Source organism: Hypanus sabinus, chromosome 1, assembly GCF_030144855.1.
Source record: "Hypanus sabinus isolate sHypSab1 chromosome 1, sHypSab1.hap1, whole genome shotgun sequence".
NCBI lineage: Eukaryota > Metazoa > Chordata > Chondrichthyes > Myliobatiformes > Dasyatidae > Hypanus > Hypanus sabinus.
The window spans coordinates 90,413,239-90,440,965 of record NC_082706.1 but is presented as its reverse complement, the minus strand read 5'-3'; the positions used below and the strand labels follow the sequence as shown (position 1 = coordinate 90,440,965).

General features: G+C 43.8%; 1 protein-coding gene across 4 annotated transcripts in view; it reads left to right on the top strand.

Annotated features, from left to right (window-relative positions):
- Positions 1–27,727, top strand: part of LOC132395356 (sorting nexin-31-like) — a 139,125-nt gene that overhangs the window by 43,283 nt on the left and 68,115 nt on the right. For all 4 annotated transcript variants that reach the window (XM_059971865.1, XM_059971855.1, XM_059971875.1 and 1 more), the window contains 2 exons: positions 2,418–2,508; positions 6,268–6,355. In XM_059971865.1, the coding sequence (XP_059827848.1) occupies positions 2,418–2,508; positions 6,268–6,355 (179 nt within the window). The remainder of the gene's footprint in view (positions 1–2,417; positions 2,509–6,267; positions 6,356–27,727) is intronic.

The following is a 27,727-nucleotide window of genomic DNA, read 5'->3' as shown; positions in this document are numbered from 1 at the left end:
TGGTGCCGGGCAGGGTAGTTTGAGAATCTCAGGAACTGCTGATTTCCTGGGCTTTTCATGTAAACCAGTCTGTGGAGATTACAGAGAACGGTGTGAAAACAAAAAACGCCCAGTGAATGGCAGTCTCTGGGCGAAAACTAGTTCAATCTGACAGGAAGGCAACTGTAACTCAAATAACTACATGTTGCAACAGTGCTGTGCAGAAGAACATGTCTGCATGAACAACAGATCAAACCTTGAGGTGGATGGGCTACAGCAGCAGAAGACCACATTGAGTTCCACTCCTGTAACTAATAAAGTGTGTGTGTATATAATGGTACAACTTGTTCTCAGTATAAATATACATACTATATACATGTATATTGAGAACATGTGTTGTAGAGTCATTGAAAGTGAGCCCATAGGTTAAGGAATCAATTCAGAGTTGAGGTGCGTGAAGTTATCCATGATGGTTCAGGAGCTTGATGATTGTAGGGTAATACCTGTTCCTGAACCTGATGCTGTGGCACCTATGGCTGCTGCACCTCCTATCTGATGGTACTAGTGAGAAGAGAGCATGGTCTGGATGCTGAGGGTCCTTGACGATGGATACTGCTTTATTGTAGCAGTGCTCTTTGTAAATGTGCTCATTGATGGAGAGGGCTTTGCCTGTGATTGATTGGGCAGTATCTACTACTCTTCCGTTTCTGAGCATTGCTGTTTCCGTGCCAGGCTGTGATGCAACCGGGCAGGATACTCTCCACTGTACACCTATTGAAGTTTGACAAAGTTTTCGGTGACGACTTCTAAGAAAGTAGAGATGCTGTTGAGCCATCTTTGTGATGGCACTTAAATACTGGTCCTAGGACAGATCCACTGACATGATAATAGCGCAGAATCTAAAGCTACTGTCTCTCTCCATCTCTGATTCCCTAATGAGGACCAGCTCAGAGACCTTTGGCTTTTTCTTTCTGTAGTTGATAATTGGCTCTTTAAATTTACTGTCTATGAGTGAGAGGTTGCTGTTGTGGCACCGTTCAACCAGATTTGTAATCTCTCTCCAATATGCCAATATGTCACCATCTTTGATCTGTCTGTCTGCCATTAGCCTTCTGGGAGAAATGCTCCTGTCTGTTTACAAAGGAAGATATACAAAGGCCAAAGTTTTGAGAAGAGATGGTCACTGATGCTTGCCATGCCTGCAACAAGAGCTTGGCAAATGGAGACATGCAGACTTGTGTTTAGTCTACTCTCCCTGTGAAGTCTATGATGGCTCTGAAATATTTAGCTTTGTGATCATTTAAGACTATGACAATTGACACATGCCATATTTTGTGTTCTTTTTCAATAAGGACCTGCAGGCAGTGTGGGCTCATAGACTAGTCTCAATAGCAGAGTTCCCAAAGGCATATAGGTGAGCATCTGTAATAAAACCAAAACATCTGAAATATTCAGCAAGTCAGCATCTATGGAGATGGAATCAGTGTTAACCTAGTCTTGGTACTTATTAACCAGGGCATTGGAATCAACAATGAGCTACTTCTATTTCAGGTCTTGAGGTGACAATATCATTTCCAGTCAGTTACCTTGTGTTTGACTGCTGCTGCACCTAGTATCGTTTATGTGTATATGGCCACTATCAACAGTTACTTATGTATTTGTTTTATAGGATTGTTTTTATATTGTATTTATTCTATTTTTTATGCTCAGTGTTTTTTTTAATGCTACATCGGATCTGGAGTAACAATCATTTTGTTCTCCTTGACACTTGTGTATTGAAGCATGGAAATAAACAATCTAGAGGCTTGAGTCTTGAGGCCAGTGTAGGATCTGCAGATATTTGCTCCAGCTGGAGGAGCTTGGTGGTTTCATCAGTGCAGTTGTTTGGGAAATGGTGAGTTTTTTTCAGTGCTTATACTGCACTTCTGTACACCTCTGATGCTTGGACCCAAAGTTCTCAGTGCCATCTCAAACAACTCTTCTCCAGTTTGAGCGATTAGGAACCAAAGATTCCCAAGTTTAAATGGGGGTGTTCACCTGTAACCTGCTGGAGGACTGTTCCAAAAGAAACCCTTTTAATATTGGAAAGTTGTGGGAAGGGAGAAAATAGCAAAGGCATACTTGACGGTCTGTGAAGCTGGTTTGGACCTTCTGCTTCATAAACAGCAAAGGCTTCTATATATTATATGTTAGAATCACAAAAGATTTATCCCATTGTCTCCTATGTTCAGAATATTACATAAATTAACTCCTAGTCAACTCTTATAAATTATTAGTTATTGATTCTCGTTGATGAGATTGCTTCCAATGGCCTTCTCCTGTTTCTTAATAACTTTCCCTTGCAGAAGCTAATTGAGTCAAATTTCTCTTAATTCTTAAAATATTTTTTTCCTCTGCACCAAATATACTTCAGTAATGAGGTGATTTGCTTTTAAAAGATTGCAGCCCAGGAAATTGAACTACCGAGGCACCTTTTGGAATATTTCACCTTGTATCTCGTTTGTGAACAGCCTGAAGGAGGGTACTCTGGTGAGTTCCAAATTCAATTTCACTCCATAAGGCAGTCCGGTGGTGCAGTAATGCGAGAAGCATCTACTTGAGAGGTGGAAGACATTCACATATGGTGCAATGTTTCCTTGTCTATTTTCTTCACTTGCCCTTGCCCCTTCAACTTCTCCTTCCCCTGCTCCTCTTCCTCCAGTTCCCCCTCACCCCATGACTGCGTGACTATAATGGCTGGTTAACCCGGGTTTACCTGTAATGTGCTGCTGACCGGCAGAATTCAGTTTGAATTGATGAGGATGTGGAGGGAATAAAATGCTTTAGGTCAGGCTTGGTTTTTACACCAACCCTAATCTAAAAGCGAAGGCTTGATAGACAGAGTGGATAAGGTTGTCCTCATTTTCTGCTTCCACTCTGTGTGACCCCATCTAATCAGCTCTTCAATGTCTCAGCCAAGATTTATTCAAACAGCAATTCTACTTTTTTATCTGTCAGAGATTTTATACAATCTCAAAAGATATTATCACCACCCCTTGCAAATAGTTCTTTCATTCATCATCCACTAGCCTGGAAATTCTGGAGTGTGGTCAGTTTTCTCTCAGCATCACACTTACGAAAGTCTTCTTCATTTTCCCTGAAATGGAATATGATTTTTCAGAAATTTAGCTTTCAGTTGCAAGTTTCTTGTATTTATTGAAGCACATTCCAAATGAAGGGTGCAATACAATGGGTGACTCCACTTATTAAACTGTTATTGGGGAAATGATTGCATGTTGTGGGAGCAAACTGAAAGATAACATGGAGTTGAAAGAGGCGGCTGAAGAGATTGAAGAGGCATTAGTAATGATCTTTCAAGAAACTCTAGATTCAGGTATGGTTCTGAAAATTTACAAAGGTAGCACTCACTCTTCAAGAAGGGAGCGAGGCAGAAGAAAGGAAATTATAGGACTGTTAGCCCTTTGCCAGGATCTCGGCCCGAAACGTCGACAGTGCTTCTCCTTATAGATGCTGCCTGGCCTGCTGTGTTCCACAAGCATTTTGAGTGTGTTGTTTGAATTTCCAGCATCTGCAGATTCCCTCGTGTAAACTAAAGTGAGCATGATTTCCTTATGAAATCTTGCCTGACAAATCTGTTGGAATTAATTCTTTGTGGAAATAATTAGCAGGATAGACAAAGGAGAGTCAATGGGTGGTGTTTACTTGGACTTTCAGAAGGCCTTTGACAGTCTGTGGTGAGTGGGTTGCCGCAGGGGTTGGTGATGACACTGAGTGGAAAAGCAAATTGTACAGAGGATGTGGAGAGTGGCGGAGGGATGTAGATAGGTTAAGGGAGTAGGCCAAGGTCTGGCAGATGGAATACAATGTTGGTAAATGTGAGATCATCCACTTTGGAAGGGATAATAGAAGAGCAGATTATTATTTAAATGGTGAAAGGCTGCAGCATGCTGTTGTGCAGAGGGACTTGGGAGTGCTTGTTCATGAATTGCAAAAAGTTGGCTTGCAGGTACAACAGGTTATTAAGAAGGCAAATGGAATGTTGGCCTTCATTGCTAGAGGGATTGAATTCAAGAGCAGGGAGGTCATGCTGCAACTATACAGGGTACTGGTGAGGTCGCACCTGGAGTACTGTGTGCAGTTCTGGTCTCCATGCTTGAGGAAGGATATACTGGCTTTGGAGGCAGTGCAGAGGAGGTTCATCAGGTTGATTCCAGGGATGAAGGGTTTAACCTATGAGGAGAGATTAAGTCGCCTGGGACTGTACTCTCTGGAGTTCAGAAGAATGAGAGGGGACCTTATAGAAACATACAAAATTTTGAAAGGGATAGGTAAGATAGAAGTAGAAAAGTTGATTCCATTGGTAGGTGAGACTAGAACTAGGAGACATTGCCTCAAGATTCGGGGAGAAGATTTAGGACGGAGATGAAGAAAAACTGTTTTTCCCAGAGAGTGGTGAATCTGTGGAATTCTCTGCCCAGGGAAGCAGATGAGGCTTCCTCAATAAATGTATTTAAGGAACAGTTAGATAGGTTTTTACATAGTAAGGGAATTAAGGATCATGGGGAAAAGGCAGGTAGATGGAGCTGAGCTTACGGACAGATCAGCCATGATCTAATTGAATGGCAGGGTAGGCTGGATGGGCCGGATGGCCTCCTCCTGCTCTTATTTCTTATGTTTTTATTACAGGAAAAATACCAGTATGGATAGAAGATCAGCTGATTGGCAGAAGGCAAAGGCAGAGAATAAAGGAAGCCTGTGATTTGTGGTGTTCCACTGGAGTCTGTGTTGGGACTGCTTTTTACATTATTTGTCAGTGACTTGGATGATGAAATTGATAGCATTTTGGCAAAGTTCATAGACGATGCAAAGATGGGTGGAGAAGCAGGTAGCTTTGAGGAAGTAGAGAGGCTACAGAAGGACTTAGACAGATTAAGAAAATGGGCAAAGGAATGACAGATGCACTACAGTGTAGGGAAATGTATGGTCATGCACTTTGGTGGAAGAAATAAAAGCATAGACTATTAGAACGGAGATGAGGAATTTCTTCAACCAAATTAGTGAATCTGGAATTCATTGCCACAGGCTGCTGTGAGATCAACTCATTGGGTATTTTTAAGGCAAAGGTTGATTGGTCAGGGTGTGAGGATAAGGGGAGAAGGTAGGAGATTGGATCTGACAGGGAATTAGGATCAGTCATGATGAAATGGTGGAGTAGACTTGATGGTCCAAATGGCCTAATTCTGCTCCTGTACATGGTCTTATAAAGGATACTGACCTGAAAAATTGACTGTTTATCCCTCTCCATTGTTGCTTTCTGATTGTTGAACTCCACCAGCATTTTGGTGTGTGTTTCTCTGGATTTCCTGTATCTACAGAAATCTCTTGAGTTTATAATATTTCCTTGCTTTGTTTCATATTTCATCACCTGCAGTTATTTTAACTTTCTGTAAGTAACCCAGTGTTGAGTTCAGATTTCAAACTGAAAGTGTCCTAAATGTAGGTCTGTACATAGGGTCACCTCAATCTTCAGTGATAATTTTGATGACATTATTAAAATCAAACACTTCCCAGTGTTTAAGCCATTTAACATCTTGTAATTGGGAGGGAGGTCCATCAAGATGCTTTGCTGTGATCAGATGTGGTTATGGGGAAGCAGACTCAATGGGCCAATAGACGAATTCTGCTCCTTTGTCTTGTGCAGATTTGTAATCAGCAAACCACAATGAAGTTTACCCATTGAGCCAAGTTAGCTTTTATTGATGTAATAGATTGCCATTTTCCCTTTCCTGTTTATTGTTCATTGAAAAAGTGACTGAGACCTCCTGAGTCCTTCCCAAGGGAAAGTAAAAGTAAGCATATGTCACCATATTCTACTTTGAAATTCATCTTCCTGTAGGCATTTACAGGAAACTAAAGAAATACAATAAAATTTATGCAAAACCATACATAAACAATGACTGCCAAAAGCCAATGTGCAAAAGATATATTCCATGTGTGATCTCTAGATGTTATTATGTTGTGAATCAGAAAAAAATATTAATGGCAGAGAAAATTTTTAATAGGTGAAAGAACAGTTAACTCGAGCTGTTGATGTGTTTCTTTGGGTGGTATGTGGTCTCCAGTTTTTCCACTGAGTCTATTGTGCCTTCCCTGATTGTTTACGTTATCTATATGCTCCACTTCTCTATTCTTCCTCTATAGACTCCGATTGATACCATTTCAGAGTATTATAATATATCTTGGAAAAAGACACTGTTGTAACTACTTTTTTTCATTATCTTGGAGCAGTGCTGAGAAAGCTCCATGCCTTTGAGTTGCCATATGTGAGACTGTGGAGCCCACAGAATGGAAACAGCAGAATAATGATCAGGAGAAGGTAGGAAAAGAGTATTTTTCTTGTTAGCAATTTCTAAAAGGTATCATTTCTTTACTGTACATTTCTGTTTCTATGCATCTGTCACATTGGTTATCTTCAGTATATATTCAGTAAAATGATTGCTTTAATGAAGTTTTTTCAGTATTCTGAAGTTTTCTGCCCTACTCTGTTTGCTTGTTCATTCCACCTACTAGAAACTAAGGAAAGTACACAGTGGATATTTTATTAATTATCTCCTGTACCCAACAAAGTGGCCACTGAGTGTGTATTCATGGTCTTCTGCTGTTGTAGCCCATCCGCTTCAAGGTTCAATGTGTTGTGTGTCCAGAAATGTTCCTCTGCACACCACTGTTGTAATGGATAGTTATGTGAGTTGCTGTCACCTTCCTGTCAGGTTGAACCAGTCTGGCCATTCTGTGCTTTCCTCTCTCATTAGCAAGGCATGTTTGCCAGTGAACTGCTGCTCACTGGATGTTTTCCATTGTTTTTAACGCCATTCTGTGTAAGCTCCAGAGACCGATTGTGAGTGAAATTCCCAGGAGATCAGCAGTTTCTCAGATGTTCAAACCTCCCTGTCTGACACCAACAGTCGTTCCACAATCGGTGTCACTTTGATCACATTTCTTCTCAATTCTGATGCTTGGCCTGAACAGCAACTGAACCTCTTGACCATGCCTGCATGCTTTAATGTATTGAGTTGCTGCCACGTGAATGGCTGATTAGTTAATTGCGTTAATGAGCAGGTATAATTAAAAAAGTGGCCACTGAGGCCAATAAATAGGTAAAGCAAAAAGAAATCAATATGGTATGGCAGTGTTCATAGGGTATGGACCGTTCAGAAATCTGATGTCGGGTGATGGGAGTGAAGCTGTTTCTAAATCGTTGAGTACCCATATGAAGAGTCCAAATCCTAACATCAACCGTCTATTTCCCTCTACAGATACAGCCTCACTCACTGAATTCCATCAGCTTTTCATTAAATACATAGCTTATTAAATACTTGTTGAACCTGCCAACTTGGAGGAGCATTAAGATCATTAGGAAGCAAATTTTATTTTTTAAAATGATCACAATTCATTTGAATCTCTTTAAAACTCTTTAAAAAAAAATTAAAGTTGATCTTTCTTTTAAACAAATTGAAATCTGAAACTTCCTGTGGTTAATTCTGTCGCCTCTGGATGGCAGTGCATGTCATTGGTGAAAGCATTTTACCAAATTAGAATCAGGTTTTTTATCACTGAAGTGAACTTTGTTCTTTTGCGGCATCAGTAGAGTGCGATACATAAAACTTTCTATAAATTGCAATAAGGGTTATAAAAAATAAGTTGGTTCATGGGTTCCAATTTTGTATATTTGTGTCCCGTACCGGATGGTATACCAACCAATCAGAATGCTCTCCTTGGAACATCTATACAAATTTGCTAGAGTCATTGGTGACATTCCAAATCTCCTCAATTCCTAATGAAACACAGTGATACGCCTTCTTTGTAATTGCATAAATATGTTGGGACTGGGGTAGATCTTCAGAGATGCTGACACCCAAGAACTTGAAACTGCTCACTCTTTCCATTGCTGATGCCTCGATGAGGGCTGGTGTGTGTTCCGTTGATTTCCCACTTGTCACCATCTTACCGGCCTGATAAAGAGTCTTGGCCCAAAACAAGGACTGTTCTTTTCCCTCCATCGATGCTGCCTGACCCACAGTTCCTCCAGCATCTTGTTTGTGTTGATTTAGATTTCCAACTTCTTGTATTACTCTTCTCCAGAATCCCAACAACAAATCCCAAGAGCTCCTTAATGTCAGTGTTAAGTTGGGAGAGTGGTCCTTTGAGATGCTTTGCTGAGTTCGAAAGGCGTGTGGTTACAGGGGATGGCTATAAACTAGAACAAAGGTTTTCCATGAATCAAGTTAGCTTTTATTGATGTAATAGGTTGGAATGTTCTCTCCTCTGAGGTGAATTACACTTGTTGTTCATTGAAGTAGAGAGTGAGACCTCCTGAGGGGGAGATAACTTCAAGCAGGATTTCTATTAGTTACTATGTCTGTAAATTTATCAGGATGGGGCCTAGAGGGTAGGTTTAGTGGGCTGGGGCTTTTCTCTTTGGAGCAAGGGCTGATGATAGAGATGTACAAGATGATAAGATCGAGAGGTCAGCCGGAGACTTTTACCCAGGGTGGAAATGGGTAGTAAAAGGGGGCATGATTCTAAGGTGATTGGAGAAAAGTAAAAGGGGATGTCAGAGGCATGTTTTTTTTTACACAGAGAGTGGTGGGTGAGTAGAATGCCCCTCCAGGGTTGGTGATGGAGGCATTTGCATTAGGAACATTTAAGAAATTCTTAGATAGGAACGTGGGTGATAGAAAAACGGAGGGCTATGTCAGAGGACGGGGTTAGGTTAAATAGTCAGCACAACATCATGGGCCGAGGGGCTTTGACTATGCTGTAGTTTTCTATGTAATTCAGAGCAAATGGAGAGCAGACAACCTTTGTAATGGGAGAGATAACAGTTAAAATCGAGCATCTGCTTTCTTCTGTGGTGTGTGAGCTCCCAAATCTCCAGTATAACAGGCAGGAAGTACAGGGCCACTCCAAGACTGAACTGTGCATCTTAACAGATGAAGTGATAGAGATTACAGAGGATACAGGCCCATCAGCCAGGGAAGTCCATGCTACCAACTCACCTGGTCCCAAATTCCTGCATTCAGCCCCTATCCCTCTATGCCAGGTGTTCTCCATGGAGCCCAGGCTGGGAACCCCAAATCTCAGCCCCATACCACCAGGTGTTCAACCCCATTTCTCCTTACCAGCCAATCTCGCCTGCCTGTGTTTGACCTGCCTCCCCCTCTTCCCACTACTACTGCCGGGCAGAAGGTGCAGGAGTCCTGGGTCGCACGCCGCCAGGTTCGGGAGCAATGTTGCCCGCCAGCTTTCAGGCTCCTGGACCTGCTTCACTCCCCTCGGTGCTGAACCGACTCCGCAGCTGGGGACTTGCTTTCCGTGACACTGCTGTTCATGTTCTGTGTATTACGTGGTACATTTTTTATTGTTTGCATGATGGTCCTCTTTTGCACGATAGAGCTTTGTCAGCGTTTGTTGTGTGTGGTTTTTCATGGATTGTATCCTGCTTCTTTGTCTTGTGGCCTCCTGCAAGGTGAAACTCAAGGTTTTACATGCTATAAATACTTTGATAATAAATGTACTTTCAAACGTACTTGTTAAATGATACTGTTGTACCTGCCTCACCATTTCCTCTGGCAGCTTATTCCACATGTTCAGCATCCGCTGCATGATAAAGGTAACCCTCAGGTACCTTTTAAATCATCCCCCCTCTCACCCAAAATCTATGACCCCCTTTTCTGGTCTTTCCTATTAGGTAAAGGCCTGAAAATCAGCATGCAATACCCATGCCTGAAAAAAGTATTTAAAAATCACAAATATAACTAAAGAGACTGTGTATGTTTGAGGACATTTTCTAGTATATGTACTTATCTTTGGTTCTGGTTTCTACCCCCAGGAAAGGCATGCACAGAGTGAGGTCGGCAGGAGGATGCAAATATAAAAAAAACATAAATTTCTCTAAACTTCCCGTAATTTTCCCAACTCGCCTTCTGTCTTTTCCCATTCCCCATTTTGGTTCCCCTCTTACCGTTTTTCTTCTCCTCACCTATCTGTCACTTCCCTCAGGTTCCCCTCCTCCTCCCTCTCTCCCATGGTCTGCTTTCCTCTCCTATCAGATTCAATCCTTTACCTCTTCCACCTATCACCTCCCAGCTTCTCATTTCATCCCCGTTCCCCACTCTCTTACCTCCCCCTCGTCTGGTTTCACCTATCACCAGCCTCCTCCTGCCGACCTCAGTCTGTGCTTGTACTGCTTCCCCTTCCACCACACCTTATCTTGGCTTTCCCCCCTTCCTTTCCAGTCCTGATGGAGGGTCTTGGTATGAAACATTAACTATTTATTCCCCTTCATGGATGCTGCCTGGCCTGCTGAGTTCCTCCAGCATTTTGTGTGTGCTGTTACGTGCTTAAAACACACTTCTTCTTCTCCAAATGCGAAGCTGGTGGGAGCAGGTGCATTGAAAGAATGCATCTGTAGCCCTGCTTGTTGTAGTCATAGCGCAGGGATTTTCAAAGGCCGTGTTATTTTGTTACAGAGTTGAGGGGATAAGATGTCGGGTGGGTGGAGGGCTGATGATGACAACGTTGCTCCGTAAGTAAGTGTCCTGGGAAAGACAGGCGATGGTTGTTGTGAATGTGGTGCATGGTACATCCTCTCTCGCTTCCAGCTGCTCAACCAGATGGGTTCTCCCTATCATCAAGGACACCTTCAAAAGGCAGTGTCTCAAAAAAGCGGCATCCATTATGAAGGAACCCCACCACCCAGGACGTTCTGTCTTCTCATTACTACAGTCAGGAAGGAGGTACAGGAGCCTGAAGACACACACTCAACATTTTAGGGACAGCTTCTCCCTCCATCATCAGGTTTCTGAGCCCATAAACACTGTATCACTATTTTTATTTAAAATTATTAAATATTATTGTGTGTTTGTTTATACATGTTATTGAAATTTATAGTATATTTTATGCATGGCACTGTACCGCTGCAACAAATGAACAGATTTCACAACGTACTGTATGTGAATGATGATAAACCTGATTGTGGTTATGGATTGTCCTACGTGCAATACTCCTCTTCTTTCTCATTCAGAAGCAAAGCACTCACTGCCTGAACAAAACCATTTGGCTCAGTTTCTGATTCCCACTTGGTGTGAAGAATGATTTCTTCATGTCATTTTCAGGAATTGAATTTCTGCTGCTTTCTCCTCCACTCTCAGGCATCTGCCTGACGTTTCTCTGAACTGGCACTGATTCCTTTGTATCTCAGAGACCAGCATTGCACAAAAGAGTTCAGTGTTTTCCAGGCGGTCGACTGTCTGCGCTCCACTGTAATTTCAGAGCGCTTGGACCATCAAATGGCCCTAGGCAGGGTTTCTTAGACCCTGTTCCAGACCTCCAAATCATAATTTAGACCATAAGACATAGTAGCAGAACTACTCCATTTGGCCCAATGAGACTGCTCTGTTATTCCAACATGGCTGATATATTATCCCTCTCAATCCTGTTCTGCCTTCTCCCCATAACCTTTGATGCCCTTATTAATCAAGAGCCTATCAAACTCCACTTTAAATGTACCCAGTGACTTGGCTTTCACAGTTGTTTGTATGAATTCCACAGTTTCAACACACTCTGGCAAAAGTAATTCTTCGTCATCTCTGTTCTAAGGGGGCATCCTTGTATTCTGAGGCTGTGCCCTCTGGTCATAGCCTCCCCTACTTTGGAAACATCCTCTCCACATCTATCCAAGCCTTTCAATATTCGATAAGTTTCAGCTATGTCATAATTACAGCATAAGAAATCGCATGGTGTGTTGCCCTTCATTAGTCAAGTGATTTGAGTTCAAGAGCCATGAGGTAATGTTGCAGCTCTGTAAACCCCTGGTTAGACTATGCTTGGAATATTGTGTTCAGCTCCAGTTGCCTCATTACTAGAAGGATGAGGAAGCTTTAGAGAAGGTGCAGAGGAGACTCACCAGGATTCTGCCTGGACTAGAGAGCATGTCCTATGAGGGTAGGTAGAGCGAGCTAGGGTTTTTCCTCTGTGTAACAGAGAAGGCTGGGAGGTGAATTGATAGAGGGGTACAAATGGATAGCCAGAGACTTTGTCCCCAGGACAGAAATGGCTGCTACCTGGAGGCATAATTTTAAGGTGATTGGAGGAAAGCACATGGGAGAATGTCAAAGGTAAGTTCTTTTTTAACACCGAGAGTGGTGGAGTGTGTGGAACACCCTGCCAGGGGTGGTGGTAGGTAGTGCAGAAAATGCAGGGGCATGCAAAGAGGATTTAAAACATCATTAATCACCAGGGAGGTACTCTTTCTTCAGTTGCCTGTACATCTGTTGGTTTCAGATGAAAGCAAATGGGTCAGGTATTGAGTGGCTTGATGTAGAGCACTGGACACCGGCTGGAATGGGAGTCTCAGCTGCCACTTGGAAACTGGTTTCAGAGCAGATAAAGCTGCTTGGTCAGATAGCTGCCTGAGGAGCCAAGCCAAAACAGATGACACCCTCTTACTGAGCTACGGCAAATGTTACCCTCCCAGTCAGCTATAGCTGTGCACATCCTGCGCATGTTGCTGCATTGCGGTTTTGGGTTTTTGGTTCCTAATTGTTCCACCATCAAGCAACAAAATGATGACAGCAAATCAAGCCCTGCTATCAGGCCTCAAGCTCCGGACTTCCAATCAACCTTCAGGCTCCGATCTTCAATATCAGCCCCAGGACTTCCCAATGGCGATGGAAGAGGACCTGAACTCCAGGCTTTGAGCTCTGGACCCACCAACGGTGGGACCCCAAACCCTTGGCCTCAAACTCTGATCTCATGATTCACAGACCTAGGGGGGGTCTCCAGCTCTTGTTCCACCTGCCTGGATAAAGCACCAATTCCAGAACTTGATGATGTTTCCAACTCTCTTCCTGGCTGGTCTGTGGGAGCAACATCCGATTACATCATCACCTCGATAGAAGGAAGAGGCCTAGAAATTCTCCCAAAAGGACAAGTGTATTGGATGGGTAATATAAGGAAAGTTGTGGCATGTTTTGGAGCTGGTGTAAAATTTTATTGTGCGTGAGTTCACAAGTAGCAGAACAAGCCTTGCATGTTCAATGAACGCAGAGGTGTCGTTTTCTTGTTCTGGTGTCGAGGGGAGGTTTGGAGTGTTGAACTGGGTGATGGATGAAAATTGAGATTTCATAGGTTGGAACATCACGAGTCTAAAATTTTATTGGGCATGAATTCATGAGTCTCGATACAGTCCTACATGTTCAACGTACACAAAGGTCTTCTTTTTTCTGGTGTTGAGGGGAGGTTTGGAGTGTTGTATTGGATGATGGGTGGAAATTGGGATTGGAAAGGCAGGGAGGATCTGTAATCAGCTGCCTGGTAGGATTACTTCTGATTCACGGTGGGGCATGGGTGTTGCTTGAGAGAGATCTATAGGAAAGAGTAAATTTTAACTTAATGGAACAGAGTCAAAGTCAAGGTCAAAATTTACTATCAAAATATGTACAGTATATGTCACCATGTACTACCTTGCGATTCATTTTCTTGCAGGCATTTACGGGAAATTAAAGGAATATAATAGAATTCATGGAAACTATCTCTAAACATAGACTGACAAGCAAAGAGTGCAAAATAAGACAAATTGAACAAATAATAAATAAATAAATAAATAATAGTGAGGACTAGAGTTGAGACTGTCTGTCTGAGGCCTCCATCGATCAAGGATGTTGTGACCTAGCTGTCTAGATAAGCAAGCTTGGACAGTATGACATGGAGAGCAAACTGTTGCCCATGTGACAAGCCCCCTCTCTCCACACAACTGAACCCAAAGGAACAGCAGAGACTGATACAGTTTGGTACCAGCAGCGTCGCAGGAGTTGCCAGTCAGCATTGAACTCGATGTAGGACTGCCTTAGGGACTCCAGCTCCGGGTTTTTCCCCTCGAGATTTACTCCCGAAGCTCTCCCCATGAGTGGATATAGCCGCAAGGCAGCGGAGATTTGAGATCAGAGTTTTCCTTCTCCTGGAAGAGCTGCCAACCACGGCAGATGAGCCCCATCTGCCCAAGCGACTGGTTTTAAGGCCAGCGTACTAGAGTTGTGGAGTCCATGAAAATGAGCCTATAAGTTATGGAATCAGTACAGGGCTGAGGTGAGTGAAGTTATCCACATTGGTTCAGGAGCCTGTTACCCTGTAGATTTCTGTAAATAAAGTGAAGTGCGTCTTGTGTTTAATGAAACCCATGACTCATTTTACTAAACTCAGAAACCTACACAGCAAGAGTGTGTTTAAAAACCTTTTGCGTAATAACGTCATCATGTCAGACCAGCTTCTTAAATCGAAGCTCTAACTCGGTGCCAGTATTTGTGAATTATGTACCTTCCTCCCAATTATGTTACCTCACACAGCCACCCTCCAGAATTCACTTAAAACTGGCTTGTGAGCCTGTCTAGAGCTCAGACGAGCAACCCGGCTCAGGTCCGGTGTTCCATGGGTGGAGGAACCGCAAGGGGCCTCTGGCTCGTCCAGAGGTGTGTTGACACGCTCACGCTCATGTAATGACACCAGGGGGCATGGCAGTGGAATACTCCAAGTCCTGTTGGGCTGGTTTAAGGCGATGAACCAAAATAAGTTCAAGTTTACCCCACGCTTATTTATGATAGAAGTCTTTTCTCCCCTTTCCAAAACGTGAAATGGGTCATTGTAAAGGGATGTTAGTGTGCACCACGGCGGACGGAAACAAATGTAGTGGAATGTCCATCAATAAGGACTCAGATAGGAAAGCCATGATGAGAGGTAGGCCATGATTGCTGAGCTTTTGGGCCGTCGCAGCCCAGAGATCTGAAATGTATTGGGGACCGCGGTCGGAGGAAATATCAGATGGGGTGCCAAGCAGAGCAACACAGGTGAGATGAAAGCCCAAGCCACATCTGCAGCCGTCGTCAATGCTAGAGGGATGACCTCTGGCCACCTGATGATACGGTCCATCATGGTAAGAAGGTGTGTGAAACCGAGGGAGGGAGGAAGAGGACCAACAAGGTCCACGTTGACATGGTCAAACCATCACTTATGACCTCAGAAGTTGCCAGTGACACTTGAACGTGGTGGTTAATTTTTGCACGAAAGCACCCCACACAAGCTGCAGTCCAATCACGCACGTCCTTTCTGAGGCTGGTGCAGCTGGTTTCTGTGAGGCCTTCCAGCCCAGATACAGGAGACCTTGTATGGAGTTAAAAAGGGTTTGTCCCCAGTTTGCAGGCACAATGGAGCAAGGGCAACTGTTGAGACATCGCACAAAGAGAAACATCAGCCTCCCTGAACTTAATGTCAGCCAACTGCAGGCCCCTGACTGCTGTTCAGTAAGCCTGGACCCCTGGGTCAGCAACTTGGTCGGCTACAATGCCAGCATAATCATCCCCTATGTTACAATCTCAGTGTCTGGCCATGAGAGGCAATCGGCCACGGCATTATTTTTCCCCTTGATACGTTGTATATCAGTTGTGAACTCAGATATACAGGCTAGGTAGTGTTGCAGAACATCGGGTGCATGAAGTTTTGTGATCAATGAACGCGGTGAAATTGTGACCCTCGAGAAGAAAACAAAAATGGAGGACAACCAGATAGAGACTGAGAAACGCACGGTCAAATGTGCTGTACTTCCTTTCGGGGGATGGAGCTGCCGGCTGAAGAAGGCGAATGGCTGCCACACACCTCCGACCAACTGTTCGTGCACAGCAACCACAGCATAGTCTGAGGTGTCAGTTGTAATGGCCATGGGTGCATTGGGGAGTGGGTGTGCCAGTAGAGCCATGTCAGAAAGAGGTCGTTTGGTATCATCAAATGCCCTGGTCATGTCCACTGACCAGTCAAGCACTTGATTAGGGGTATTGCTTTTAAGCACACAATACAGGTGGAGCATAAGTTCAGCAGTTTGCAGAATTAAGTGGTGATAGAAATTCATCATGCCTAAAAACTCCTGTAGATTTTTATTAGTGTAGGACAGTGGGAAATCCGTAATACCAGCTACCTTTGATGGGGTTTCACACCTTCTGCGGAGATGTGATGGCTGAGAAAGTCAATGATTGACAATGCAAACTGGCAATTAGCAGGGTTAATAATCAACCCAAGTTGGCTTAAGCGCTTGAAAGCATGCGGAGATGAGATGCGTGTTCAGACTTGGACACACTGGTGGCAAGTATGTCATCCAGGCAAACAAAAAGAAAATGTGGGTCTTTTAATGCAGAGTCCATCAGCCATTGGAAAGTCTGCACTGCATTTTTCAGTCTAAACAGCATGTGCAGAAACTCAGAGAGGCCAAACAGAGTCATTACAGCTGTTTTGGGAATGTCCTCCAAGCACACAGGCACCTGAGGGTAGCCCCTAACTAGATCAACTTTGGAGAAAATTAACTTTACGGCTAGACATGCCAAAAAGTCTTGAACTTGTTGGGACTAGGTAACAATTGGCTTCATTCAAGTGTTGGTAATCACCAAATGGGTGACAACCACCATCACACTTAGGGACCATGTGGAGGGGTGAGGCCCAGGGGTATTCGACTGGTGTACAATTCAGAGTCTCTCCATGTTGGCAAGCTCTGCCAGCTTTTCTGGCCCCAGTCTACGCAAGCAGGGGGGAACTGGCGGGCTAGTTGTGGAATTGTGGTGCTCACCCCATGTTTTGTGAGTGCGGTGGAGAATGTGGGCTTGGTGAGGTTCTGGAATTCGCCCAGCAGTCGAGTAAACTCACGTGCGATGGTGCATGCACTTGATGGAGTCTTTGTGGGGAACTTGCTGAGGAAGCAAGGTAATGACCCAAGTCCTTGACATCCACAAGCTGGCAGTTCTTATGATCGACTAACAGTCCTTGGGCACACAGGAAATCTGCACCAAGCAGAGGTCTAGCTACTTGAAGCCCCAAGTGTAACGTCGCCCACTGAAGCAGTGCTTCACCTGTTGTGTCCCGTAAGTCTGGATCTTGCAGCCATTGGCGGCCTCCAGTGAAGTTTCATCACTTTTTGCTGTCTCATCAATAAGCATATACAACAGTTCGTCTCTGTGCGAAGAGAGAACAGTACTATAGTCTCTGTTTTATTATTTTATACATTATTGTACATTGTTAAATTATTATTCTGTATTTTATTATTAGTTAACATTTATATTTATTACTGTTATTTATTATTGCTAAGTGTGTTTTTAAATGCTTGCTGTAACAAAATAATTTCCCACTTGGGATCAATGAAATACTTATTATTAGTGATGCCGGTAGCATACTCACTTGAGCACCTGTGTCACACAGGAAGCATGGCCCTGAAAGGGTGTCTGTGATGAACAGTAGGCAATCCTGGCAGCTGGAGCCCATGGTGTTCACAGACCTCTGATGTCCCAATGTGTAGGCACTGTTGAAGCTGAAAGGCGGTTGGCACTTCCTAGCATTCCTATCAAACCGAGTGTGGTAAAAGCATAGACCCAGTGTTGTCTGTCTCACAGCCATGTTGGGGGCCTTCCTGAGGTGCAGAAAGGAGGAGAAATTACATACTGCTGCCTGGCTGAGTGTAGACTATCAGCTATTTTAGCAAGCTTCCTAAAGTCCCTCAAGGGTTCATTAGCGAGTGTTATGTGAACTTGATCAGGCATTTGCTGCATTAGGTGATCTTTTAAAAATAAAACAAGGATGGTGATTTCCCGGGAGAGACAGCAAGTGGCCCATTAGCTCTGAAGGCCTAACGTTGGCGAGGCTGGGTAAGGAGAGCAACTGTTTGGTGCACTCAGATTCCAATGGTCCAAAAGTCTGTAAAAGATGAGTTTCCAGCGATTGGTATTTATCGTGTTCAGTCAGGTGTTCTGGTAGATTCACCAGTCTTGCAGCTGTGTAATTACTGAGCGACATTATTGCAAAGAAATATTTGGTATTTATGGCAGTGATTTCTCACAGCGCAAATTGGGCCTCAGCTTGTCTAAACCAAGCGACTCCATTTTGCTCCCAAAACTCTGACACTTCCAAAGTGACCACATTGGCTGACATATTCAATAACTCCAGAATCCACCCAGAGCATCGGGGTCACCAATGTAGGTTTACGCATTATCTTGAACAAGTTAGGTCTTTATTCTTTGGAGCATAGGAGGTTGAGGGGGAACTTGATAGAGGTATTTAAAATTATGATGGGGATAGATAGAGTTGACATGTATAAGCTTTTTCCATTGAGAGCAGGGGAGATTCAAACAAGAGGACATGAGTTGAGAGTTAAGGGGCAAAAGTTTAGGGGTAACACGAGGGGGAATTTCTTTACTCAGAGTGGTAGCTGTGTGGAACAAGCTTCCAGTAGAAGTGGTAGAAGCAGGTCTGATTTTGTCATTTAAAGCAAACTTGGATAGGTATATGGACAGAAAAGGAATGGAGGGTTATGGGATGAGTGCAGGTAGGTGGAACTAGGTGAGAGTAAGCATTCCACATGGACTAGAAGGGCCGAGATAGCCTGTTTATGTGCTGTAATTGTTATATGGTTATATATTTAATGAAACCCGTAACACATTTTATCGAACTCCCAAAACCTACACAAGAGCAGGCTTAAAAAGCTTTTATGTAATAACGTAATCACGTCTGACTAGCCTCTTAAAACCAAACCCCAACTCGATGTTGGTAGTTGTAAATTATGTACATATCTCTCAATTATGTTGCCTTACACCACAACTGCCCAAGCAGCTTGTTCCAAGCATTACTGTGTTTAAAAAAGACTTGTCCGCATAAAAAAACTTGTCCTGCACACCTCCTTTAAACAATCCCTCCCCCCACATACTGTAAGGGAGGAGGAATTGCCCCAGATGAGGAGGAATTCATTTAGCCAGGGGGTGGTGAATCTGTGGAATCCATTGCCACTGGCTGAGGTGGAGGCCAGGTCATGGGGTATATTTAAAGTGGAGGTTGATAGGCTCTTGATTAATCAGGGTGTCAAAGGTTATGGGGAGAAGGCAGGAAAATGATGTTGAGAGGAGTTAAATATCATCCATGATGGAATGGCAGAGCAGACTCAATGGGCCGAATGGCCTAATTCTGCTCCCAAGTCTTTATGGTCTTCATTATATGCGACTCCAGATAAGGCAAAATGAATTATGTTAAATTGTCCTTTCAAATAACACAGTAACCTGGTGAGTACTGGGTAATCAGGGGTGGACAATGCAGCTCTTTCCAACAGTACCCATACATCACAACAAATAATTAAGTCAGAATCAGGTTTATTATCACTGATGTATGTCATGAAATTTGGAGTTTTTTGGCAGCAGTACAGTGCAAAATATAAAATATACTTTAAGTTACAATAATAAATATATTTTGGAAACTAAGTGAGTAAAACAAAAAGATCAACAATAGTGATATAGTGTTCATAGGTTTATTGTTCATACAGAAATCTGATGGCGGAAGGGAAGAAGCTGTTCCTAAATTGTGGAGCATGTGGCTTCCGGCTACAGTACCTCTGTGTTGGTAGTGATGGGAAGAGGGGAGGAACCGTGTCATATAGTGGTACACCTTTTTAGCCTTGTATTAAATCCCTGCTGGTCAGCAAATTGTCACCTTTTATGTAAACCCTGCTGAGAGTCTTGAAATTTGTCTGTTCGTCAACCTTTGGAGTGAACTGTTGGTTAGAAGCTGCACCAGTGAACAAAGTGAACCCACTAAGCAGGGAGCGGAATTGTTTCTGTGGACAGTTGGAGAAGTGGAAGCAGATACTTCCCTGATCTGGGGTTGCAAAGCAATGAGATTACCAGAACAACTGACCACTGTGGTATGTCTGACTGCTCTCTGAAGAGAGGCCTGGATAGTCTAAGTCATACACAATTAGCACGATTTGCAGGAAGGTGCAGAACACCTGAGGGGACAAGGCCCCTACACTGAGCAGCCTCCCACCTCTTTTGGATTCAGAAAGGCCGCAACAGCAGGCCAACTCAGTAGTTTACCTGTGGAAGCTTTCAGGTGCACAAGATTCAAGATGATTTATCACAAGTCCATCAAAGCACGTAGTGAGATGTGTCATTTGCTTTAACAACCAACACACTGTGCTGGGAACAGCCCCAAGTGTCACCGCACATTTTGGCGCCAACATGGGATACCCACAATGCTCGGCAGAACAACACAGCACAACAAGCTGCAAAGCAACAACAACAAAACGAGCTGCATTCCTCCCCACTCATGCACATACACAGTCCGCTAATCCCAAGTCATCTTCAGTCTCCAGCCTTGGATTCGAACAAGAGCACACAGGCATTGGGCCTTCAACTGCTCCAATGGACTTGCAGGGATTCACAGGCACAGGGCTGTAGCCAATGGGCCCCGAATTCTGATTTGAACTCCCGGCCTCTATCCTCATCTCTGAATATTAGACCTCGAGCACTCAACTTGCTGATGACAAGGCCCGAGCACTAGGCCTCAAACTCCACCCCCGAGCAGTTCTGTGTGTAGACGCTGGAAGATCATGGTGGAGGTTCCACCTGCAGTGTTGAATACTGCACACAGTTGGAGTGGCTGGGTCAGTTCAGTCCCCAGTACGTGTGATACCAGACCTACCAATGCTGGTCACAATTAATTGCCTAGCAAACCACTGAGTTCAGGGGCAGCTAAGGACAGATGATAAATGTTGGTCTCACCAACAACATTGGTGCAGAAATGAATGTTTTGAAGGGTGGTTTGACTGGATCAAATATTGCTCTTTGGTCCTGTACTGATTTGAAGTGTATGAGGATAATAAGAGTGAGTTTAGGGCTTTTCTCTCTGGAGTGAAGGGGGAATGTCAAGAACTGAGCTGTTTTTTTTTGCACAGAGTGGTGAGTGCAAGGAATGTACTGCCAAGGGTGATGGTAGAGGCAGATACATTGGGGACATTTAAGAAACTGTTAGATAGCCCTCCATTTTTCTGTCATCCATGTGCCTATGTAGGAGGGAAGGGTTAGATTGATCTCGGAGTAGGTTAAATGGTTGGCGCACCATCATGGGCTAAAGGGCCTTTACTGTGCTGTGCTGTTCTATGTTAGCTTGGCATATCGAGTGAAGAAATGGCTATTGCAAGTGACGTTGTTAGCAGAGTGTGTGCATTGGGTGGCCTGGGAAATGCTTGTAGGATTATACTGAAGGCTGGCCAGTAACTGAGAGTGTGAAAACTGTGGTTAGTTACTCTGTCAAGTAGAACGGTCGGGGTGAGAGCTGCAGACAACTGCACAGCTCACGGGTTGTTCTGTCATTCTCAGTTTTAATTTCTGGAAATTAGATGGTGGGGGATGTATCACCTTTTTACATTTAAGAAAGCACAAAATACTGGAGGAACTCAGCAGGTCAGGCAGCATCTATGGAGGGGAATAAGCAGTCAACATTTTGGGCCGAGACCCTTCATTGTGAGGTTGGGGGTAGGCAAAGCAGTACAAGGTGATACAGTAGGTGAGACTAGGTGAGGGGGATGGTCAATGGGTGAAAGAATGAGGATGAAATAAGAAGCTGGGAGGTGATAGGTAGAAGAGGCAAAAGGCTGAAGTAAAAGGAATCTGAGTGGACCATGAGAGAAAGACAAAGAGGAGGGGCACCAGAAGGAAATGATGGGCAGGTGAAGAGAAGGGTAAGAGGGGAGCTGGATTGGGGAATGAAAAGGAAGAGAAGTTGGGGAGAGAAATTACAGGAAGCTGGGGAAGGTAAGAGGGTGAGAGAGGAAGGGATGTAGCAAAAAGCTTCTGCCCAGTCCAGACTCTATTTGGTATTGATGTTCTTCCCAGTCTCCTGAACGTGACTTGATCTAGCTTGGTCACTGGCAGCAGGAGCAAGTGTAGAGCAAAGGGTGGTCAATCATGTAGAGCTGCCAGTGTGGCTGGGGCCACCACAAATGTACACTCACTTGGTACCTCCTGCTAATAAAGTGGCCACTGAGTGCACGTTCATGGTCTTCTGCTGCCCATCCGCTTCAAGGTTTGATATAATGTGCGAATTTAATGATGTTGGGAATGCACAAGAGGCAGAACCTGTAGGGCTGTGTAGCTTGTGGAAAAAGTGAGGGGCAAAGTTATGGACAGAACTGAATATGATTTTAAAGCGCATAATTGGATATATTATTATGTTTATTTTAACTTACTCTTTCTCAATGTCCTGACCCTCTTTGCTTCAAGTTATCTACAAGTGATAGGAACAGAGGCTCCTCATAGATGACACATGATACCACTAGGACATTCTCTCAGATAAAAGCATTGATGTCACTGGACCGTTCCTATTCCCACATCTCATCTCTAGAAGCATTAAATGTACAGGAAATGTACAGGGAGATTGAAAGAGTACAGAGAAAATTTACAAGGATGTTGCCAGGACCTGATGATCTGAGTTATAGGGAAAGGTTGAATAGCTTCAAACTTTACTCCCTGGAGCATAGGTGAATGAGGGGAGACTTAATAAAATTATGAGAGGTATTGTTGGGGTAAATGCAGCAGACTTTTTCCACTGAGGCTGTGTGAGACTAGAACTAGAGGTCATAGGTTAAGGGTGAAAGTAAAATATTTAAGCGGGACCCTCTTCACTCAGAGAGCAGTGTGAATGTGGAAGAGGAAGTGGCAGATGCAGGTTTGATTGCAACTTCTAAGAGAGGTGTGAATATCACAAATGACCTGTGTGTTGCCCTTATGGCATTTGTTTAGTTTATAATATTTTCGCTTTATTAATTCATTTGTTAGCATTTTCTAGTTAAAGTTAAGATAGTTTAAAGTAAATTCGTTGTCTGTGATTATATCGCGGCATGCGACGACATCACACCCGGTTTTGCCGCGTCTTGTGGGAAAATACCGGTTTGGAGAAACGGGAAGGAGGGGGCTTATGTGTGCAGGATCAGCGCAAGAAAAGTTTTCTTTCTACGCACTAGAAACGTCAGTGAAGCAACGCCGTAAGTTCATGAGATAATCGATGTGTTGAATTAAAAATGTTGACGCTGATTTTGTTAAAAGTAATGACGGTTGATAAAGTTTATGTTTTCGTTAGTTAAAGAGTTGCGGATAGTTTGTGTTGAAGTGTATTTAAAGCAGCCAATGGTGTAGGTAGATTCTGACTGTATGCTGCACTTTAATGTAATGTAATAGTTGTAGTTTTACTTTTGCAAGTATTTACGATGTAAATGTGATATCAAGAAGGAAACAAATACTGTATACATTTTGTATTGTTTTATCAACAGTTAATGTGGAAGAGTGAACAGTAAACGGTTAATCTTACTGTGATCCTGTTTTCATTGACTACGGTTTACCTCGGTGTTTAGTTCAGAGTTCTCTTACACCTGAGCAAGAACGCTACAGTGAAAAGGTGGCCTTATCGGGTGTTTCAAGTGCTACAATGACAACTCGATCCAGCATCAAGTCATTGCCATCCAGCGACGGGCAGTAGGGCATCATCAAGTAAGGCTGCCCATGCAAGAGCTAAGGCAGAAGCCGCCAAAGTGTGAGCATTCTACGCCAAAGAAGAAGCAAAATTGAAAATGGAAGCGGCTGCCAGAGAAGCCGAAAACCAGTTGAAAAGGGTAAGGATAGCGGCAGAGTTAGAAGTGCTGATGCTACACCGAGAAGCAGAAGCTGCCAGGGTGGAAGCAGAGTTAATAGAAAATGCTGAAGAAATGCATGATCTGGTTGACGTAAAATCTACTTCAGAAAAGATCAGATTGGAACGCACAAGTGACTATGTCCGATCTCAAATAGACCTGAAGATTCGTTCTTCCTCTCCATACTTATACGCTAATGCCCCATTTCATGAGGAGCTCAGAGAGGCTCAATTGCATCACATCCATCCGAGGAAGACAATTTACCCTTGCAACTCCGTGATGAATTCAAGAATGAAAGGGCTGATGACAAATACTTCTTGACACCAAACTTACCAGATTTAGCAAGAAGAGAGGCAAAGGCTGAATTCAAAGCAGCAAATTCCATAACAGAGGTACGCCCTCAGTCATATACCCGCCGACATATTCCCTCAGGCCGCATGCCACTTGCAGTTGAACCCATGACACAGTATTTAGCACGACGAGATCTCGTCACTTCAGGACTATACCAGTTTGACGATAAACCTGAAAATTACCGTGCATGGTACTCCACATTCACCAACGCTATCCACGGAGTCCAGCTCGGAGCAACCCAAGAGTTGGATCTTATGGCGAAATGGCTGGGAAAGAATCATGCAAACAAGTGAGACGCATACGTTCAGTGTACATTAACAACCCCAAGCTAGCCTTATGCAAAGCATGGGAGAGACTTCGGGAGGGCTATGCAGCCCCCGAAATTATTGAAGCGGCACTATACCGACATCTGGAAAATTTTCCTAAGGTGTCAGCCAAGGACCACACTAAGTTAAGAGAGCTCGAAGATTTACTCATGGAGATTCAAGGCGCCAAAGAAGATGGCTACTCAACTGGTCTAGTATACCTAGATACTCCATACGGGATTAGACAAATCGTGGACAAACTTCCATTTGGGCTGCAGGAAAGGTGGGTGTCCGTTGGCGCAGAGTACAAGGAAGAGAACAATGGTCGATTTCCTCCCTTCGAGTATTTCACTAGGTTTGTGTGCAAGGAGGCAAAACGACCCTAGCCTCATGGGTCCAGAAAGCAGTACAATTTACACCAAGCTAGATAAATCCTCTTCAAATAATTTCAACATTAATAAACCTGTCTCAGTGCTTAAGACTGAAGCCTTTACAACTAACAACGACCCTAGCAAGAAATGTCCATTGCACAACAAACACCACCCCCTCAAAAAATACAGAAAGTTTTGGGAAAAACCCCTTGAAGAGAGGATGGCCCTTCTCAAGGAGAAAAAAATATGTTTTAAATGCTGTTCCTCTACCTCTCACCTTGCTAGAGAGTGTACGATCGCCGTGAAGTGCCCGGAATGTAATAGCACTAATCACGATGGGGCCATGCATCCCGGCCCGTTACCGCAAACCAACAAAGCTCCTTCACCCCCACAACAGGATGGTGGGGAGGGAGAGGCTCACTCCAGGACAACTGTTGTCAGCTCAAGCTGCACAGAAGTTTGCGGTCAAGCTCAGTCAAGCCATTCTTGTTCAAAGATCTGCCTCACTAAGGTGTACCCTAAGGGAGCCAAAGACAAGGCCATCAAAGCCTACGTAATTCTGGACGATTAGAGCAATCGTTCACTAGTCAGTCCAGAGTTCTTTGACTTGTTCAACATTGAGAGTAATCAGTTCCCATACTACCTTAGAGCTTGCTCAGACAGCGTGGAAACTTATGGAAGGAAGGCAGAAAGCTTCCAGCTCGAGTCCCTGGATGGTAAAGTTGTCATCTGTCTCCCTCCACTCTTAGAGTGCAATGAAATTTTGAAGATCCGCACTGAGATCCCGACGCCAAGTGTGGTGCTACACCAGCCATATCTCCACCACATCGCCAAACACATTCCAGAACTGGATCCAAAAGCAGAAATACTCCTGCTATTAGGAAGAGATGTTCTCCGGGTGCACAAGGTTAGGCAGCAGGTCAATGGACCACACGATGCCCCCTTTGCGCAACGCCTGGATCTGGGCTGGGTGGTGATAGGAGAGGTGTGCCTTGGCAATGTACACAAACCGACGGTTAGCACACTCAAGACCAATGTGCTACAGAGTGGCCGCCATTCAATTTTTCAACCCCGCACAAGTTTCATGTGTACCAGGGAACACGACAAGGCTTTAACAAATGTAAAGTAGTCAGTCTTCACTCAAACTGAGCATGATAATAAACTTGCTCCATCAGCTCAAGACGCCATTTTCTTAAAAATAATGGACATCAAGGTCTTCAGAGATGAAGCAAATAATTGGGTCGCCCCACTACCTTTCAGAGAACCACGCCAGTGCTTGCCAAACAACAAAGAGTGGGCAGTCAAGCGGTTCACGTCCTTGCAAAAAACCCTGAAAAGGAAACCTGAGATGCAGCAATGCACCCGATTGACCCATGAGGTACTGTGCACACTAATGGCAGAGGTCACAGCCATTATAAATGCACGACCACTCCTACCTGTGTCTTCTGACCCGGAAAACCCCTTCATACTCTTGCCATCAATGCTCCTTACGCAGAAGGCAGGAGCCCCCCCTCCACCAGGGGACTTCTCTGATAAGGATTTGTACTTAAAGCAATGGAGACAGGTCCAGGCTCTGGCAAATCGGTTCTGGTGTCGTTGGAGACAGGAATATCTACCTTTTTTGCAACACAGACAAAAGTGGACAGAACCCTGCAGGAATCTTCAAGTTAGAGATTTAGTCCTGCTCAGGGACAAGCAAATTGCCCACAACAGCTGGCCAATGGCCAGAATCACTGCCACATTCCCTAGTAGGGATGGACATGTCAGGAAGGTTGAGTTGAAAACTACCGACCAAGGCGATGTGAAAATTTACCAAAGGCCAGTTACAGAAGTCATTCTACTTCTACCTAAGGACTGATTTAGAGACTGAAGTTTTATATTATGTTCATTGTGACCTTACGAAGGTCAAGCAGGGAGTGTGTTGCCTTTATGGCATTTGTTTAGTTTATAATATTTTTGCTTTATTAATTCATTTGTTAGCATTTTCTAGTTAAAGTTAAGATAGTTTAAAGTAAATTCATTGTCTGTGATTATATCGCGGCATGCGACGACATCACACCCGGTTTTGCCGCGTCTTGTGGGAAAATACCGGTTTGGAGAAACGGGAAGGAGGGGGCTCACATGTGCAGGATCAGCACAAGAAAAGTTTTCTTTCTACGCACTAGAAACGTCAGTGAAGCAACGCCATAAGTTCATGAGATAATCGATGTGTTGAATTAAAAATGTTAACGCTGATTCTGTTAAAAGTAATGATGGTTGACAAGGTTTATATTTTTGTTAGTTTTAGTTAAAGAGTTGTGAATAGTTTGTGTTGAAGTGTATTTAAAGCAGTCAGTGGCGTAGGTAAATTCTGACTGTATGCTGCACTTTAATGTAGTTGTAGTTCTACTTTTGCAAGTATTTACGATGTAAATGTGATATCAAGAAGGAAACAAAAACTGTATACATTTTGTATTGTTTTATCAACAGTTTTCACCATACGTTAACGTGGAAGAGTGAACAGTAAACGGTTAATCTTACTGTGATCCTGTTTTCATTGACTATGGTTTACCTTGGTGTTTAGTTCAGAGTTCTCTTACACCTGAGCGAGAACACTACACTGACCTGACTTGGTCTAACCAAGCAGAGTCCACTGCCAAGAAGGCCCACTAGCACCTTTACTTCTTGAGAAAGCTGCAGAAATTTGGCCTGTCCCCTAAAACTCTCACTAATTTTTATAGATGCACTATAGAAAGAATTCTTCTAGGGTGCATCACAACCTGGTATGGAAGTTGTCCTGTCCAAGACCGGAAGAAGCTGCAGAAGATCGTGAATGTAGCCCAGCACATCACACAAAGCAATCTTCCATCCTTGGACTCACTTTACAACGCACAGTGTCGGAGCAGTGATGCCAGGATAATCAAGGACACGACCCACCCAGCCAACACACTTTTTGTCCCTCTTCCCTCTGGGAGAAGCTTCAGGAGCTTGATTCATACGGCCAGATTTGGGAACAGCTTCTTTCCAACTGTGATAAGACTGCTGAATGGATTCTGACCCGGATCTGGGCTGTGCCTTCCATATATCCGGACCTGACTTGCACTACCTTACTTTCCCTTTTCTATTTACTGATTATGATTTATAATTTAAATTTTTATTATATTTACTTTGATTTGTACTCCAGGGAGCCCGAAGCGCAGAATCAA